At 44.2% G+C, this 18,803-nt stretch overlaps 1 protein-coding gene across 2 annotated transcripts in view; it reads right to left on the reverse strand.

The window, feature by feature from the left end:
• Positions 1-15,999, reverse strand: part of anos1a (anosmin 1a) — a 33,594-nt gene extending 17,595 nt beyond the window's left edge. For both annotated transcript variants that reach the window (XM_052127476.1, XM_052127474.1), the window contains exons 1-2: positions 15,766-15,999; positions 12,173-12,220 (exon numbers count right to left, since the gene is read on the reverse strand). In XM_052127476.1, coding sequence (XP_051983436.1) covers positions 12,173-12,220; positions 15,766-15,945 — 228 coding nt within the window. In that variant the 5' untranslated portion in view covers positions 15,946-15,999. The remainder of the gene's footprint in view (positions 1-12,172; positions 12,221-15,765) is intronic.
• Positions 16,000-18,803: the final 2,804 nt, after the last annotated feature.

Here is an 18,803-nt window from a genome sequence, read left to right on the forward strand (position 1 = left end):
TAAGCTTCAGGTTAGCACACAATGTCAAGCCATGTTTTGTTTGAATGAGTGTATTTGAGTTTTGATTTTATATTTACACAACCATGCACAATAATTTCTCATTAAATTATATAATTCTTAGTAAACAGATTTAGGGGAGACCTAAACCAGAGGATGGAAACTGAACATCTTGAAGTGATGGAGGACAACCTCTCTAAGCTGTCTAAACTTTGCCATCATTCTGGAGGTAACAGTGTTCATGGAGGACCTATCTGACTTTCCCATGGGTTTCATAGTACGCTTTGGACTTCTCAATGTGCATTTGAGACAGTGCAGAACATCTTTGTGGAATAGGGAGAAAAGTGCACCAACATAGTTCAGTCCCTTACTTTTAGATATACAATACTAATGTTCAATCATACATAATAACAGACTATTTTTTCATAGAACATCCTTATCATTTTAAAAGGAAAACACAGATTTGTGTTCCTCCTACATGCTGCTGTTCTGTCAAACAATATTTTATATTCAATTGTGGCAGTGTTGTGAATTTTTTTTAAACTGCAATGTTTTATTTTAATAATGTAGTCTTAAAGGATTAGTTAATTCAAAAATGTTATATCTCTCATGATGTACATTTAAGCCATCCATATTTCAGCTTTTTGTTCATACAATACAAGTGAATGGGTACCATCAGGCAGCTGGCTGTTTGATGGTCCAAAAGGCATATTTAGACAGCATAAAATTCATTTATTTATTAAATTCATAAATAATTTTTACTTATTGTAAATGTTTACTTGTTGTATTACTTATTTACTAAATTATGCCATTTAAAAACATCTTGTATCACAGGATGTTTTATTAAATGAAACAGCGTTTTGTGGGTTGGTTCACCTTTGGGAAATATTTAAAGGGAATTGTTAACCCAAAAATGATAATTTTCTCATAATTTACAACACTTGAGTGGTTTAATTCATGTCTTCTGAAGTGATAAGATTGGATGTCAAGATTTATAGTGTAAAATTAGGTACATTTTGGTCTGTTTCTCACCCAAAACCAGTCATATCGCTTCAGAATACAATCACTGGAGTCTTATTCCATTATATAATTTTTGGATCTTGAAAGTTTTTAACCCCACTGCCTTGCACTGAATGGATTTAAAAATCTTAAATCTATTAAACTATCTTTGTGTGCTTCCTGCAGATGAAAGAAATGAATACAAGTTTGTGACACCATAAGGGAGTAAATGATGAGAGAATTATAATTTTTGGGTGAACAATTCCTTTAAGAGAAATCCTGATCCTAATGCCTTTAACAGGTTTTTTAAATAATGTGTTGTAAACATTGTCTCAAACTGGTTTATGAATTAATGTTTTGTTAAAATTGTCTCACTTTTTCAGTTTTTGACTAGGGCAATGTTATTGTAGTTTCCAATTTAAACATATTATTACTTGGTACAAAAGAACAAAATGAAATCTGAATTGGCTCAGATTAAAAAGTTTTGTTATGGTATAGTTGCACCTCTAAAGAAAACTCGTTACCTCAACAAAGTTACCTCAACACAATATTTTTTGTTATAGAATAGTTGTGCCGCTCTAAAAAAAAACGTTTGGTTACGTATGTAACCTCCGTTCCCCGAGGGAGGGAACGACACGTTGTGTCGGAGAAGCGACACTAGGGGTCTCTCTTGAGCGCCGATATTCACCTCTGATCTTATTGAAAAGGGCCAATGGGAGTTGGCAGTCAGTATTTGCATACCCCGCCCCCGGACATACGGGTATTTAAGCAGGGCAAATACGGGAGTTCATTCAGGATTTTTCTGAGGAGCCGGAAATGGTCCGGACACAACAGTGGCTCGGTTCAGCGACATGGCGGAGGAAAGACACAAAGTGTCGTTCCCTCCCTCGGGGAACAGAGGTTACATACGTAACCAAACGTTCCCCTTCTGTCGCTCTCTCCACGTTGTGTCGGAGAAGCGACACTAGGGGACCCATTCCAATCTTGCCATGCGCTGAACCTTGTACATGGACCGCTGATACAGAGGCGGGCAGGGATTTCATCCAGTACCACGCATCGTCTGTACCTGGCTGCACGTACCCTTCCCCAATACCCCATAAGAACATCGGAGTCCTTCTAGTTACCCTGGGAGGGAAACAAGGCAATGTTTGCCAACATGGGAACGGGCCAGCCTGGCTGGGCCTCTTTTCTCTCTATGTTTCTCGCATAGAGCAATCACGGCCGGGGCCCTTACATGCATATAGGGATGCACCTGCCCTTTTTCTTGGGGAGGAAAAGTGGTAGACACGTCACACGGCCGTCTTAGGGCTCGTGTGGAAAGTATGGTGCGGTGGTAGATCCAGCCTCGAAAGGGGGGAGTTGCCACAGCACGGCGACCGAGGCAGCTGTAACTGCCTAAGGGAGACACGGGGGTCCACTCGTAAGGGGACAGAACCGTGGAATTACACACAGGGGGAGTCCGAGCAGGAGGCCTTACCTGTGGAGCACCTATACCAGTACAGGGTAGCCATCAGGGTACCCGCAGTGGCTTGGGTCGGCGAGTTCCTCCGCTGAACCGCGGACCCGGAGGGCTGGGGAGGAATCGACCAGGGGCCCGACTCGGAATGGGGGCGCCCTGGGAAGAAGGCATACTACTTTACCTAGACGTCAGGAAAAGGGCACTGGGCGCAAGCGATCCACCCGGAAGGTCGGTCTACGTGTTACCGAGTTCTACGGGCTCGGACCTGAGAAAACACGAGACGCAACTGACTCAACGCGGAGGTTGTAAAACCTCGCGAAGGTGTTGGGTGTTGCCCAACCCGCGGCTCTACAGATGTCTGCTAGGGAGGTGCCCTTGGCCAGTGCCCACGAGGACGCAACACCCCTTGTTGAGTGAGCTCGGACCCGCAAGGGTAGGGGCACGGCCTGGGTGTGATAAGCCAGTGTGATGGCGTCGACAACCCAGTGGGCGAGCCTCTGTTTGGAGACGGCATTCCCTTTCTGCCGTCCCCCAAAGAAGACAAAGAGCTGCTCAGAGCGTCTGGTGCTCTGTGTGCGGTCCAGGTAAATGCGCAGGGCGCGCACTGGACACAGCAACGAAAGGGCTGGGTCTGCCTCCTCCCGGGGCAGCACTTGCAGGTTCACTATCTGATCTCGGAATGGTGTGGTAGGAACCTTGGGCACATAGCCCAGTCGCGGTCTTAGGATCAAAGACGTATCTGCCGGACCGAACTCCAGGCAAGTGTCGCTGACAGAGAACGCTTGCAGGTCCCCGACCCTCTTAATGGAGGCGAGCGCGATCAGCAGGGCCGTCTTAAGAGAGAGGGCCCTGAGTCCAACTGATTCGAGAGGCTCGAAGGGAGGTCTCTGGAGTCCTGCCAAGACTACCGAGAGATCCCAGGAGGGAACGAGGCCTGGCCGGGAGGGATTCAACCTCCGGGCGCCTCTCAGGAACCTGAGGATCAGGTCGTGCTTACCCAAAGACTTGCCGTCTACAGGATCGTGGTGGGCGGCGATAGCGGCAACATACACCTTGAGGGTGGACGGGGACAGCCTCCTGTCCAGCCTCTCCTGTAGGAACAGAAGCACTGACCTAATCGCGCATCTCTGCGGGTCTTCGGCTCGGGAAGAACACCAATCTGCGAACAAGCACCACTTTAGGGCGTAAAGGTGCCTGGTAGAGGGGGCTCTGTCTTGGTTGATGGTATTCACAATGGTAGCCGGTAAGCCGGCTAGCTCTTCCGCGTCCCGTCCAGGGACCAGACGTGGCGGTTCCAGAGGTCTGGGCGCGGGTGCCAGAGCGTGCCCCGTCCCTGAGAGAGGAGGTCCTTTCTCAGGGGAATTCGCCAGGGAGGAGCTGTCGCGAGGAGCCTGAGTTCCGAGAACCAAGTCTGACTGGGCCAGTAGGGGGCCACCAACGTGACTTGCTCCTCGTCCTCCCTGACCTTGCACAGCACCGGTGCAAGAAGGCTCACTGGGGAAATGCGTACTTGCGCAGCCCCGAGGGCCAGCTGTGTGCCAGCGCGTCTGTCCCGAGGGGAGCCTCTGTTAGGGCGTACCAGAGCGGGCAGTGGGAGGTTTCCTGGGCGGCGAACAGGTCTACCTGGGCTTTGCGAAACCGTTCCCAAATTAGCTGGACCGACTGGGGGTGAAGCCTCCACTCCCTGCCGGGCAGGCATTGTCGTGATACTTGAGTCGCTGCTGGCTCCATAGGAGGAGACGGCGGGCGAGTTGTGACATGTGGCGGGAGCGTACGCCGCCTTGGCGATTTGTGTACGCCACCACCGTGGTGCTGTCCAATCTCACGAGGACATGTTTGTCCCGAACTAACGGGAGGAACTTCCTGAGAGCAAGAAGGACGGTCAGCAACTCCAGGCAATTGATGTGCCAACGCAGCGGGGCCCCTTTCCAATGGCCCACTGCTGCGTGCCCGCTGCACACGGCACCCCACCTGGACCGGGAGGCGTCGGTTGTGACCAGGACGCGTTGGGACACCTGCTGCAGGGGCACTCCTGCCCATAAAAAGCAGAGGTCTGTCCAGGGTCAGAGTGTTTTGAGGCAGGCGGGGGTGATCCTTACCCGATGCGTGCCGTGGTGCCATGCTTGTCTCGGGACTCGAGTCTGGAGCCAGTGCTGGAGTGGTCTCATATGCATCAACCCCAGCGGCGCGACCGCCGCGGAGGACGCCATATGCCCCAGGAGCCTCTGGAAAATCTTTAGAGGGACCACTGTGCCTGGCTTGAAGGAAGCGAGGCAGTCCAGCACCGACTGAGCATGCTCGCACGTGAGGTGTGCTGTCATTGAGACTGAGTCTAACTCCAACCCGAGAAAAGAGATGCTCTGAACCGGAGTGAGCTTGCTCTTTTCCCAGTTGACCTGAAGCCCCAAGCGGCTGAGGTGCCGGAGCACCTGGTCTCTGTGTGTGCATAGTAAATCTCGAGAGTGTGCTAGGATGAGCCAGTCGTCGAGGTAGTTCAGAATGCGGATGCCGGCTACTCGTAGCGGGGCAAGGGCCGCCTCTGCGACTTTCGTGAAGACGCGAGGGGACAGAGACAGGCCGAAGGGGAGGACTTTGTACTGAAACGCCTGGCCGTCGAACGCGAAGCGTAAGAAGGGTCGGTGTCATGGCAGAATTGAGACGTGGAAGTACGCGTCCTTCAGGTCCACCGCTGCGAACCAATCTAGATGCTGAACGCCAGCCAGAATATTTCTCTACGTAAGCATTTTGAACGGGAGTTTTAACAAGGCCCGATTGAAAACTCGCAAGTCCAGGATTGGTCATAAGCTGCCGCCTTTCTTGGGTACAATGAAGTAAGGGCTGTAGAAACCCTTCCTCATTTCGGTTGGAGGGACGGGCTCTACCGCGCCCTTGGCTAAGAGGGACGCGATTTCCATGCGCAGGGAACTGGCGTGCTCGCCGTGTACTGCGGAAAAGCGGACGCCCCTGAAGGGGGGCGGGAGCCGGGAAAACTGAATTGCGTAACCGAGTCGAATGGTCCGAAAGCCACGCTTCCCAGCTCTGCGCTAGGGGCACCAAAGGGACGTGTATTTTGGACGTACCCGGCGGGGCCTCGCAGCGGGGCGGAACAGGTAATGCAGCGTCGGGCGGCTTCATTGCGGCCTGAGGCTGAGGTGCTGAGAATAGACTCAAAGCACTTACCTTGCTCCGCGCGCCCGGCAGGGGCGGGTTCTTGACTGAGGAGGAGGTCTGATGTTGGCGTCCTCTGGACTCGTCTGAACCGGCCGGCCGGGGGACAGTCGTGGGCAGGCAGAAGGCGGGATCGTCGCGTCCGGTGTACCGGGACTGTTGTGATCTGAAAGCACATTGCCGTGAAAACGGCATTTGCGGGCCAGGTGACCCAGAGGCAAAGGAAATAGCTCTTTTATTGAGAATGTGGGTACCACAGCCCCGTCAGGGGGTGTGGCAAATGAAAAAACAAAGGATTCTCCTCCCGGCCCTCCACCGGGGACGGAGCGGTCTTACCACCTCCGGAGCTAACGTCTTCGGCTTTGGGTCGGCTGTCTCAGGAATGCTTGGGAGCCTTCCGGGTCCTGGAGGGGGTTCGTGAGACAGGGGGCGTGCGCCGCCTGCGGAGTGCTCGACGCTGGGGCTGAGAGCTGGGCCCGGGTTGAGGCGGAGCAGGAGCTGGTTTCCTCGCAGGGGGACACCCTCGGCAGGCAGACGGGGCAGGGCCCGTAGCGGCAGGTCTGCGGCAGGGCATGATGTGCGAAATGGCCTCCGTCTGCTTCTTCACCGCGGAGAACTGTTGGGCGAAGTCCTCGACGGTGTCACCGAAAAGGCCAATCTGGGAGACAGGTGTGTCCAGAAAGCGTTTTTTGTCAGCCTCACGCATCTCGACCAGGTTGAGCCAAAGATGGCGTTCCTGGACCACTAGGGTGGCCATCGTCTGTCCGAGTGCCTGCGCTGTGGCCTTCGTCGCTCTCAGGGCAAGGTCGGTCGCTGAGCGCAGTTCCTGCAGCACATCAGGATCAGGTCCACCCTGTGCATGTTTCTGAGAGCTTTGGCCTGGTGGACTTGCAGGAGGGCCATCGCATGCAGGGTGGAGGCAGCGCGTCCAGCCGTAGTGTAGGCCTTCGCGTTAAGCGAGGATGTTGTCCTACATGGCTTGGATGGGAGTACAGGGCGACCCCGCAAGGAGGTAGGGCTACTATCATTCTGGGGAATCGCGTCGTACCCGTGGCGCTCTCCGCCGTCAAGGGTGGAGAGAGTGGAGCAGGTGGCACCTAGACGAGCGGAGAGCGGGGCTCTCCACGTAGACGTCAGCTCATCATGCACCTCCGGGAAGAAAGGGACCGGGGGGATGCGAGGCCGCGAACAGCGCGCTGCCCCCAGGAACCAATCATCCAGCCGAGAAGGCTATGGGGAGGATGGAGGGTTCCAGTCCAACCCCACGCTCAAGGCGGCCCGGGCAAGCATGTCGGACATCTGAGCGTCGGCCTCAGCCTGGGCCTGCTGGCCCGAAGGTGGCAGTCCAGGGGAGTCCTCGGCATCAGACACCGCGACTCTCCGATGCAGCGGCGAGCTCATCTGCTTCGGACTCGGGAGGATAGACAGCCGGGCCGTGAGGCGAGCCGCTATCGCCGCTGGCGTGGACGGAGACCAGCGAGCGTGTCGGGAATGGGAGGTTCGAGGGGGTTACCCGGCGAAACTGCACCCGCTGCCGCCTCAAATCGCCCTCAGCGCCAACCGCACCGTCCTCAATCCCGTGGGAAGAAGGAGCAATGCGGGTGCAGCTGGGGTGGCTTGCTTTCTGTTGAAAGCAAGCCGCGATCGCTAACGTGGTCATGGTCATGTTCTCGCAGTGAGAACATGAACCATCCACAAACGCCGCCTCGGTGTGATCGCGGCCCAAACACACGAGACAGCGCCTGTGGCCGTCTGAAGCAGAGAGCACTCTACCGCGATCCAGGAACGACACAGGGGCAGAAAGGCATCTTGAAAAAGACGCGTCCTTAAAAGGACGTTCAACGCCGCTGTGTTTGCTCTTTTAGAGAAAATTACTCTTTTAGTAAAAACTCTTTTAATACACAGTGTGTGTGTATGCGTGTCTGCGCTGTCGAAGCGCTCAGGGGCAACAATGCACGCCGTGCACTGAGAAGGAGAAAGCCGCTGTTGTGCGCCGTCAAGATCCAACAGCATGCAGATCGTCAGAGGAAAACAGGAACGTTTAAGTGGCGTGTAACTCGCAGCAAACTGCAGACAGGCCATCGGCTCCGAAGAAATTTTCTGAATGAACTCCCGTATTTGCCCCGCTTAAATACCCGTATGTCCGGGGGCGGGGTATGCAAATACTGACTGCCAACTCCCATTGGCCCTTTTCAATAAGATCAGAGGTGAATATCGGCGCTCAAGAGAGACCCCTAGTGTCGCTTCTCCGACACAACGTGGAGAGAGCGACAGAAGGGGAACTAACAATCTTAAGTTACATGAACTAAATATTTTTTTTATTATAGAATAGTTGTACTGCTCAAAAAAAAAAAAAAGAATCTTGTTACCTCAACAAAATATTTGATGTTATAGAATTGTTGTGCTGCTCTAAAAAAAACTAACAATCTTAAGTTACCTCGACAAAATATTTTTTTATTATAGAATAGTTGTACTGCTCAAGAAAATGTAATTTCTTTACTAGGATAGTACAAAAAAAAAATTAAAAAAACCAAGTAAAACCGTGAATGCAATACCGTGAATTATAATTGTCAACGGTTTGATAACCGTCTCTTTTTAAAACTTTAGTATACTGTGAAACCTTGACACGTTACATTCCTAATTATGAATATTTTAATATTATAGTATTTTACTATTTATATTACTGGTAGCATTACACAAAGCATTTTTGCTATTTCTCCCCATTTTTGTCAAAGATGCTGTATTATGAATAATTTATGACTTATGAGGGTGTGCCACGATATATAAGGAGGAAAAAGAGATCGCTTCATCACATTGTGTGCTTTCAATGTTGACAGCTTTGCGAACTTACAGAGATGCTGTACAATGCCATTCGCATGTCGAATTAACAGGTGTTTGAATTTGTTGCATATTAATTTCATTAAATATGCGACAAAATGTGCTCCCTTATTGCACGTGCTCACACTAAACTCAACTAGCTGCTGCACGAGAGGAAGAGGCAGAGAGAAAGACTAAGAAGAGTTGATTTATTTGCGAGATTCTGGAATTACGATTTGATATAAATACAAGATTATTGATTTGATTTGTTCATCTGTATTGATTGGTTTACCAGTTCTTAGCTAAATGTTGAAGTGAAAAAAGTGTGTGGGAATTCCCCTCATTATTAATGTGGAACCTGTGGAAATTGTAAAAATTGTGCGCAATACCCGCAATCACGTGCCGAATTTCAGGCCCTGGAAAGTCATATGGGTTTGGAACAAATGAAGGTTAGTAAATAAGAATAATTGTTTTATACATTTAAACAAATATAAAAAGCAAGGTACAACATAATTACAATATACACTGGTGGCCAAAACTTTGGAATAATGTACAGATTTTGCTCTTATGGAAAGACATTGGTACATTTATTCACCAAAGTGGCATTCAACTTATCGCAATGTATAGTCAGGACACTAATAATGTGAAAAATGACTAATTTTACTAATTACTAATATTAATTTCAGAACTTCTTAAACTACTTCAAAGAATTTTAATCAAACAATCTTCAACGTGTAGCAATAACAGCTTTGCAGATACTCAGGTGACATTTCACCCCACGTTTCCTGTAGTACTTGCCTTAGATGTGGCTGTCCTGTCAGGCACGTCTCAAACATCTTACAGTCTAGCTGACCCCACACAAGCTCAATGGGGTTAAGATCCAAAACAATCTTTTCCAATAATCTGTTCAATGTCTGTGTTTCTTTGCCCAGTCTAACCATTTCTTTTTGTTTTTCTGTTTAAAAAGTGGCTTTTTCTTTGCAATTCTTCTTCTCTTTACTGTTGTTCATGAAACTGGTGTTGAGCGGGTAGAATTCAATGAAGCTGTCAGCTGAGGTCATATGAGGCGTCTACTTCTCAAACTAGAGACTCTGAGTTATTTATCCTCTTGTTTAGTTGTACATCTGATCTTCCACATCTCTTTCTGTCCTTATTAGAGCCAATTGTTCTTTGTCTTTAAATACTGTAGTGTACACCTTTGTGTACTTTTTTCAAGCATTGTATAGCCTTCATTTCTCAAAACAATGATTGACTGACGAGTTTGTAGAGAAAGCTGATCACAAAGTAGAGTCAGGGCATTACTGATGTAAAAAACAGCATCATCACTATACATCATTTTTGAACAGATCTAGACAGGCCTCATTTCCAGCAGCCATCATTTCAACACCTTATCCTTGAGTAATCATGTTAAATTGCTCATTTAGTACTAGAAAAGTACTTGGCATTATATCAAACACAGTTGAAAGCTATTTGTTTCATTAAATGAAGCTTAACATTGTCTTTGTTTTTGTTTTTGATTTGCCACAGTATGCTATAGACTGGCATGTCTGAAGGTCAATATTAGGTAAAAAATGGCAAAAAAGAAACTTTGGTGAATTAAATTACCAATTTCCTTCCAAAACAGCAACATCTGTACATTATTCAAAACTTTTATCTGACAGTGTAAATCACTGCTTCATTAAAAAAAACTGCAGAACACACAAGTTTGCAGGTTGATTTCCCTTTCATACACATTAGGAATGAAAGATATTTATAAACAAATTCTCTTTTCAAAACCTGAAAATTAATGCTTTGTCTTCATACATTTACTGTACACTTGTGTAGTCCTCTGACTTCCGAGACATGATAATGAACATTTCCAGTAAGTGAATATAGTTAGCAGCCGATGCTCAGTAGCTTTTACAGTGCTTTCTGGACACTTCTGGGCAGCAAATACTTCAGTGCACAGATTGGAATAATTTTGTCAATGGGAAAGCCAGAGAAATGGCAGACTCCCTGGGCAGTGAACTTATTAATAAACAAGAGAGCAGATTAAGACGCACCCCTAGTTAACTGCCCTTTTGGTAGCTAACTATCTTCTGTGAAGGAACATCATCTAAGACAGTTCAGACTCATTCTGAGATGACATTTTTGGGTATCAGTCTAGCTTGTAAACACTCTAAGGCAATTATGAGTTTCAATGTTTTTTTTTTATATATACACACACAGAATGAAAATGCCAGTTACGGGACGTAACAATAAACAAGGTCAGAAGAACAAAGGCTGCCATATGTTTCATGTGTGCATGCGGTGGCTGAAGATACAGCTCTTTAATCAGAGATTCATGCTTTGTTGTGGGATTTTCACAAAACAGAATTAGTGACGTTTAGAGGCATGTTCACCTGAATGAGGCTTGAGAGCCAACACTAATGAATGGGGTCTTTAATTCCAGCACAAACCACTGATGTTATAATAGGAACTCAATCTTGTTTACAAAGGTCTCATATAGAGACTCATAAATAGTCTAGCTGTATCAGAGCCAAGAATCCCATGGGGCATATTTTAACAGAAAATTACTGACACACATTTCTGTGTACTTAAGAGCAAACAGTTCCTAATTGGTAAAAGAGCTTTTAATTTCCTAATTGAGGAAACAATTAAATGAGGGACCCATGAAGTTAGGCTGATCCAAATGTGCCTGAATAATGACTAAACTAACCCCAATATTACTGACACGCAGGGTTTTAAAGCTCCATTGTTCTTAAGCTTCTGGATAACTGACCGTGGATCCAGTATAATGAACAGAAAGAGTTTAAAAAGCCATTGTCCTTGTTTGAAGCCAATAGAGGAGAAAACTCTCTAGAGAATGCAAAACAATCCATGAACCAGTTGGCCAAATGTTTTCATGGATTGTAGAAGAAAGGTCAAAACCCTGGCTGCAGTAAACTTACCCCAAGGGTGATATGAAAACACGTTCAGCACTCTTTCCAACCATATGCACACATACATCAATGCATAAAATATCTCAAATCCTTAAAGCCGCCCCTCAAGTCATGAAAAGTCTGCTTAGACGCTAAACCATAACATGCGCAATCATGAACTGTTTTTAAATATTTCAAAATATCCAGCTGTACAATCGTGAATGTATTTTGTGCAGCATTTTGCAGATTGTAATAGCTGGTTGATATGTAAAGGAATGCAAGCATGGAGCATTCAAAGGAAAGCAGCCCTCATCTTGAACAATACATCAAAGGGAGCTTTACATAATACCACAGTGAAATGTGAAGAAAATCTGCATTGGCAACATTTCAGCTCTATTCCCTCTGTGCTACAGGCATATTATTGTTATTTCATGACTAGGTTGCTACAGCATGTTAATGTTCTCATTAAGAAAAGTGGGTTGAGTTCTTTACTGAAATTAGCATTTTGCCTTGAAGTAGAAAAGAAAAGAAAAACACTGGCTGCATAATATATTACGAATAAGAAAATGCAGCCTTTCAGCTCTATTTGTATCAGTCTCATTACTAATGCGACCTCTAGCTTTGCTAGTGAATCATAATCTCATTTCTGTACGACAACCACCTAGCACGGATATAATAGTCCAAGGCAATAGCTGACACCTACAGTAGCTTTTACGATGATGTATGATGTCATTACGGAGTTGCACAGGCATACCAATTTTAGTATGACAGATCTGTGTTGTCTTTTATGTCAAGCTGCTGTGAAATGCTGTGTAATTTTGACAGAAATTACCTTTGCACACTGTTTATGGCTCTGACACCATCCAAGGGATCCATTACTCTGCGGACAGAAGAGACAGATCAAATTGCACGTCAGAATTCTGTTATCACCAGTCACATCAGGCAGGCTCATTTAAATTGCGTTATTTTAATGTACCCCCACTGAACTGAGAGCCTTTTAACAGATATTTCCCATTATTCTTATTTAAAAACATAGACCTAACTACAGCAATGTTAATAAAATTGCTCATAAACCAGAACAGTCAGTCTAGATTCCCTCCCTTATTAAGATGACTAGCCAGGGTACGTGAGTACAGAAACATCAGACATCACTCATCAGCAACCACAAAATCTGTTAGCGTAGCAGATCTCAGAATGTTCCAATGCATGTCAGGAATTGTCAAAGTGTTTTGCTTATCTGGATGACACTAGTTGTTTTAAGCTTATTTGCAGCATATTTGGTTGGCAGACCACACAATAAAGACAAAGGATAAAGCCCCTGGCCAGTCTTGTTGTGTTGAGAATCATGGGTATTGAAAATCATGGGTATTGAACAGCACAATAGCAAAAGGATAAAACCTTCATGATGCACTTAGAAAGACTGTATATTTTATTGCACACGGTGTGTGGATACTAAAGAAACCACAATATTATCTCAGCCAGATCTTACGACTACACCACTGTGGGGAATAGAGCTAAACAAATCCATTCTCTTCTGTGGTGGGATCAGTGGATAAAGCCTGCAGCACAAGCATGATTAGTTCATGTGCACATTAAACATGTGCTCAAATCCCAAACTATACAAACATGTGTGAAATTCAGACTGATCGCACTGTGATTTCAGCAATTGGAATCAGTCTGTGATTTCCAACATTCAAACCACTAACAAAATATGTCTGAAGGGGTATGGCACTATAGTCAGCAATACAGCAGAATGGGGTCGATTTCAGGGTTCATTAATATTTGGAAGCAGCATGTCCATTTACCTGGTGATCCTGTTGGTGAAATTTGTTTACAATTATTTTTATTTTATTTTATGAATGTTTACAACACTTTTCTCTTTGAAGTCTGTTAAAAGCCTGACTATCTCTTAATGGGAGAAAAAAAAAAAACAGCAATGACTGATGATGAAATAACCAAACAATGGCAGTCATACCGGATATTGAGACAACTGAAAGATTTGTGTTTCAGCATAACTGGCTGCATAACACCAACACATCTGACATTCTCTGAACCACATCAAATGCTCGCTAAATACCGGTAATCATTGATCATCAGTGATAGCTCCGTATAGTTTGATGTTACGCCACACCACAGTATAACTTGACATTCAGCTCAACCCGTTTAAATTAATCCATGACCCTAGTCTACATTGATATGACACTGATATGAGAGGAAGGGGGATAATTGCCAAAATGGCTTCCCCCCTCGGGAGACAGCGTAAGTGGGCTTTAGGGATATGGACCCGAAGACAATGATCATCAGATATGAAAGGCATTCACTCCAGTTTAGCCCCTACTCGGACAGCAAAATGAAGGCAGCTGTTCGGGAACACTAGCTGCTGTTTGAGTCCAAGAACTCTGGAACGCTTTGAACCCTTTGTGGAAGCGGTGCTGAGACAATGAGGAGCTTCTAGAGCACTGTCTAATTTGATAACATCTCCAGATGGACAGCTTGCCGAAAAATAAAGCATTTGATAACAGAGACTGATGTGCATTTCTTTCCTCTGCGCTGATGTCTGGCCCAGATTACAAGTCTGTCACTGTGATAAGCATACAGGGCATTTGAAGATGGGATATAATTTGTATTGCTATATAGATCTGGACAGCTTTTCTTAGGGTTTTTTGAAGGGAAGCGGCTGTCACTTAAAGGTCAGTGTAATCACAGGCATGGGCTCGGAACAGTAAGTGGCATTTGTTTGCTCATGTAGAAACATTACATTTGTCCTCTTTAAGTTGTTATCATGGCATAACATGCATGTAACAATAACAAAATACAATTTATTGTTGAAGCTGAGTATTCCCTATGACACTTGCTAATTATGGTATGGCTTTTTAATATTATACACTGAACAGTAGCCTACAGGAGTAATGTTAAAGCGTTTCGCCATAATTCAGTACTAAATCTTTGGGAAGGAATTGTAAATTAATTTAGCCATCTAACTGTCTACTCCTGGGTCTGATGGCAGTACAAACTCATGTTCAGGGTTGGGAGGGTTACTTTACATGGGAGGGTTACATATTCCATTAGAGATTACTCAAGGTCAGTAATGTATTCTAAATACGTTTAAATACTTCTTCTGCACTGGTAGATTATTTTTTTTTACTATAAAAACAGTAAGACATGTTAAAAATACATTCTCTGAAAAACCTAAATATCTTGTGTTGTAAAGATAAATCTAATTGATATTTTTACAGGAAAACAATACAGAAATTATTATCAAGAATATGATTTTTGCCCTAATATCAAAAGGTCTTACTAGAAAAAAAGAAATTACGATCCAACGGGAATTTTCTTAATAAAAAAATATGATCGTGCCTGGTAACATGTGTAACATGTGTATGTAAAATGGCTGGAAATAGCATTTTAGCTTACAATTAAAAAGCTGACAATTTACTCAAGATTTGTTTCTATTTCTTCTGCTGCTCAAATGCACTTTGGATCACATAATTTATATGTATAAATGTTTCCGTCTGAAAGTAATCTCTTCAATAATCAAAATACATTAGAATATAACTGTATTCTAAACAACAATGAATCAAATTGTAACTGTAGTGGAATACAGTTACTTATATTTTGTATTTTAAATATGTATTCCCATTACATGTATTTTGTTACTCCCCAACCCTGCTCATGATAAAGATCAGGAAGGACACGAGGATGAATAAAATCACAGTAACAAGGGAGTTTGTTGGAAGCGGAAAAAAAGTGCAGACACACACACAAAGATCTCAACACACACATTCATATGTGCACATGCAAAAACGTATAAGTCATACACACACTCACACAACCCTCTTACACTACACACCCTTCTAATGTCATAACCACCATAAACAGAGAGGCAAGTAACTTTAAACTTCTAATGAAAACCCAAACTGCAGTGTTAAATTTCAGACTAGCAGAGATTTGTACAGCTGTGTCACCAGTTTTCCAATTCTATACAATACATGTTTGTTTATACAGTACCCTGTCAGAACTCCCTTGAGTGAATGGTTAGGAATTCAAATGGATGAGCTGGTGAGTGAGTTTCCTTGTGTTGATTTGTAAAATAAAAGGGCAGATGTATAGCTCTTCAAATAGAGTTATATAACTGAAAAAAAGCTTTATTGGAACTGATAAGGTGTAGAGTGATGTTACACTTGCACTTAGATTACTCCATCCTATAGACATGAGCGTGTTTGAATGGTCTCTTTGGATTTTCTAAAATTGAACCAATAGCATAGCATAACTTCTCTAACCGTTATTATTGGTGGTAATATTAGTATTGTTGTAAATAAAAAGTAACTAAACAAGGCAGGTTAAGGTACTTATTTATGTATAAATGACCTGTCTTATTCACTACATTTAATTTGAACATTAAACTTGTCAACTTGTATTCTTTACCTGGAAATGTTTTGGAGAGAGAGCGATGCGCGTGCTGTGAAGGCTCAGGCACCTGGCGGCGCACCTCGTACGGAAAATACTGCCAAGAGCCCCGGACGGGTCCTGCCTTCTCATAACCACAAATCCGCTGTTTAATAACAGTGTAATCCCAATGCACAAACCGGTGAGCGAACTTAACATCTTGGCGAACTGAAAGAAATGTGTTCTGCTGAAGAGCGTGAAAGTAAAAGTGGATGAGCGCGGCTCTTGATGCAAATAATGAAACTTCAATCAGCGCGTATGGGCGGGGACTGTGGAGAGACGCGGACTGCTATTGGACAGATGATGCGCCCGTGAGACGCGCGGGATCAGGTGCACCGCGCGCAGCGCAGCAGCTGTTCAGTGAGTGGAGAAGATAGCCTACTGTTTACGGTTCTCTGTGGATTGCTCCCTTCATGGCTAAACCATAAAGAACTTACTGGTAATAACATTATTAATATTTTTTTGAGGGTAACAGTAGTGAAACGAAGATACAATTTACTCAACCCGTTTACCTCATTAATGGCCATGAACCGTGTTCTGAAACTGTTAGTCTATCCCTCAAAGCCATATCGGCGATACTCTGAATGAGGTCTATTATGTTGTTATCTTTAATTATTAATTTATTTTAAAACATTGTATGGTAAACATTCCATTTGTGTCGTCCATTTAAAACTAACAAGCGACGCTTGGCACTGCTGCCATCTTTTGGTGACATAAAACAAGCCGACCAGACAAATTACAGTAGAACTGATTTATTGTAAAAGAGACAGAAATATAATTGTTCACATTGTTTCTTTGAATTGTCATTAATGAAATGAACTAAAGACATACTATTTGCTCTTGACTGCTTCCTCTTCCAAACTTAAAGAAAAAGTGTGGAAATATAATTTTACCAGGGCTATTAAAATCTCAGTGCCTGTTGTGAGCCAACATGCCATCCAATGCACACATTTTCCACCCGGTCTCATGTGTGGTGTTGAAATGCAGCTGTGTGTGTGTCTGATAGAAACCCCAGAGCATCACGGGCCAAACCCTGAACCCATATGGAGAGGAGCAGGAAGCATCCAGGGAACCCCACAACTATTAAAAGGTTTCACTGGTAGCTGAGAACAACAACAGTTTTATTTGCAGAGCATTTAAAACGACCACTAACGTATACCACAAGGTATCTAAACATTCTGGCGCTGGTCCCTTGCCCAAGGAATGGAGAAAATATGACGTGTTGGAAATATTGAACCAAATTATGTGCTTTTTTCACTCATGTCATGCGAGCTGATGTAATGAACTGGGCTTCACAAGGGAGATCCCAGTGTGTTAACGAGAAACCCGTTCTCCTCCCTACTGGGTTTTATGAAGTAGTGAAGCTTCCTGGTGTTGTGGCAGCTGTGCTGTCATGGAATACTTTTTTTTTTTTACAGGTGAATCAAAATGGATTCCTTTAGCAGGCCGAGCTGACATGAAGCTTGATATAATTATCAACAGCTGATAACTGCTCTCATGCTGGTTTAGGCTGTGACTCAATACATGCTTTCAGAGATGGAGGCCATATGACTATTTGTGTGTATTCTTTGATAAGGATATTTATTGAGCTAGGTTGGTGCTCCAGGTAGTCGAACCACTTTAAGTGAGATGTCACTCAGTTCTCCAAAAAATCTGTGACATCTATGTAAATGTGTATACAACTGTGTCATGTTTTAGTACCTTAGCAGGATTTTAAAGGCGTGTGTACGGTGGAGGTGGATGTTGTCTGTGTATGCTTGAGTGCGTATACATATAACTGAATGAAAAAACTTTGTTAGTGTGGGGTCCTGTTGTCTCCTGCAGATCACTAAATGGAATTTTCCATGCCCCCCTCCATTTCCAGGGAAATGCCTTTGCAGTTGGGGAGCCCAGTTTGTAAAAACGCAGTACATGGGGATCCTCACTGTTGTTTTGGGCTAAGCAGGGGAGAATGAGGTAGGTTGCCTTTGTCACTCCCACTTTATCATTGGTAGGAAAGAACCTGCTAATAACAAATTACAAATCACTTTTTATTGTGTTATTTTGGGAAAACTGAAAGAACACATGTTGATTATAGCAATCTCTGTAAAAACAGGATTGTGTAAATAATGAACAATTCGACTTGGATAAAGCCATCTACGGTACTTAAACTAAAGCGATTAATTTAACTAGTCAGCATCAGGTAGGAGAACATGCCTAAGAATAAACTATATTACAATCAAAATAGAATGAAAGATGGGGGAGGTAGATAAATATTTCATCATAACCACTTTAATTTATTTGTATTCTGATCAAGTTTAAATGGAAGCAAACTTATTTTGTGAGTTGAATCAGGCTTGTCAGCTCAGAATTGGTTATTTACATTTACATTATGCATTTGGCAGACACTTTTATCCAAAGCGACTTACAGGGACAATCCCCCAGAGCAACCTGGAGTTGAGTGCCTTGGGGTGGTGGCCATGGGGTTAGAACCACAGACCTTCTGATTAACGGCCCTGTGCTTTAACCAGTACACCACCACCACCACTCCATTTGGTCTGACAGAGGTTATTTGGTCTGACAGAGGATCCTTGCTATCTTTGTTTAATAATTATGCTGACATCTGGTGGATATTAATGCCATTACAGAGTTGTATATTTTGTGTTCGTCTGAGGATCAGTTCAGTGGAACAGAAGCAGTTAAGTGGAAATAAATGATGGAATGGAAAATCTTATTTACAGTCAGTAATGGATGCAATATTAACCATAATGTGTGTGAAGGTTTTGTACATCCTAGTCATTATAGATTGTCAGGAAGGCCGTTCAAGTCAGTCACTTTGCTGATGCTATTGGAACTCCTCAATTCAATCAATTTATTATTTATAGAGCACTATTAAAAAAAACTACCGTTGACCAATGTGCTGTACAATAAAAACATAAATTCCCATCAGATACAATCAGCACAGAGTCACACATAATACCAAAACAGAGAAAATACAGTAAAGCATCACATCACAAATTTTAGGCCAAATCAAATAA

The sequence above is a fragment of the Xyrauchen texanus genome, chromosome 5, assembly GCF_025860055.1.
Source record: "Xyrauchen texanus isolate HMW12.3.18 chromosome 5, RBS_HiC_50CHRs, whole genome shotgun sequence".
NCBI lineage: Eukaryota > Metazoa > Chordata > Actinopteri > Cypriniformes > Catostomidae > Xyrauchen > Xyrauchen texanus.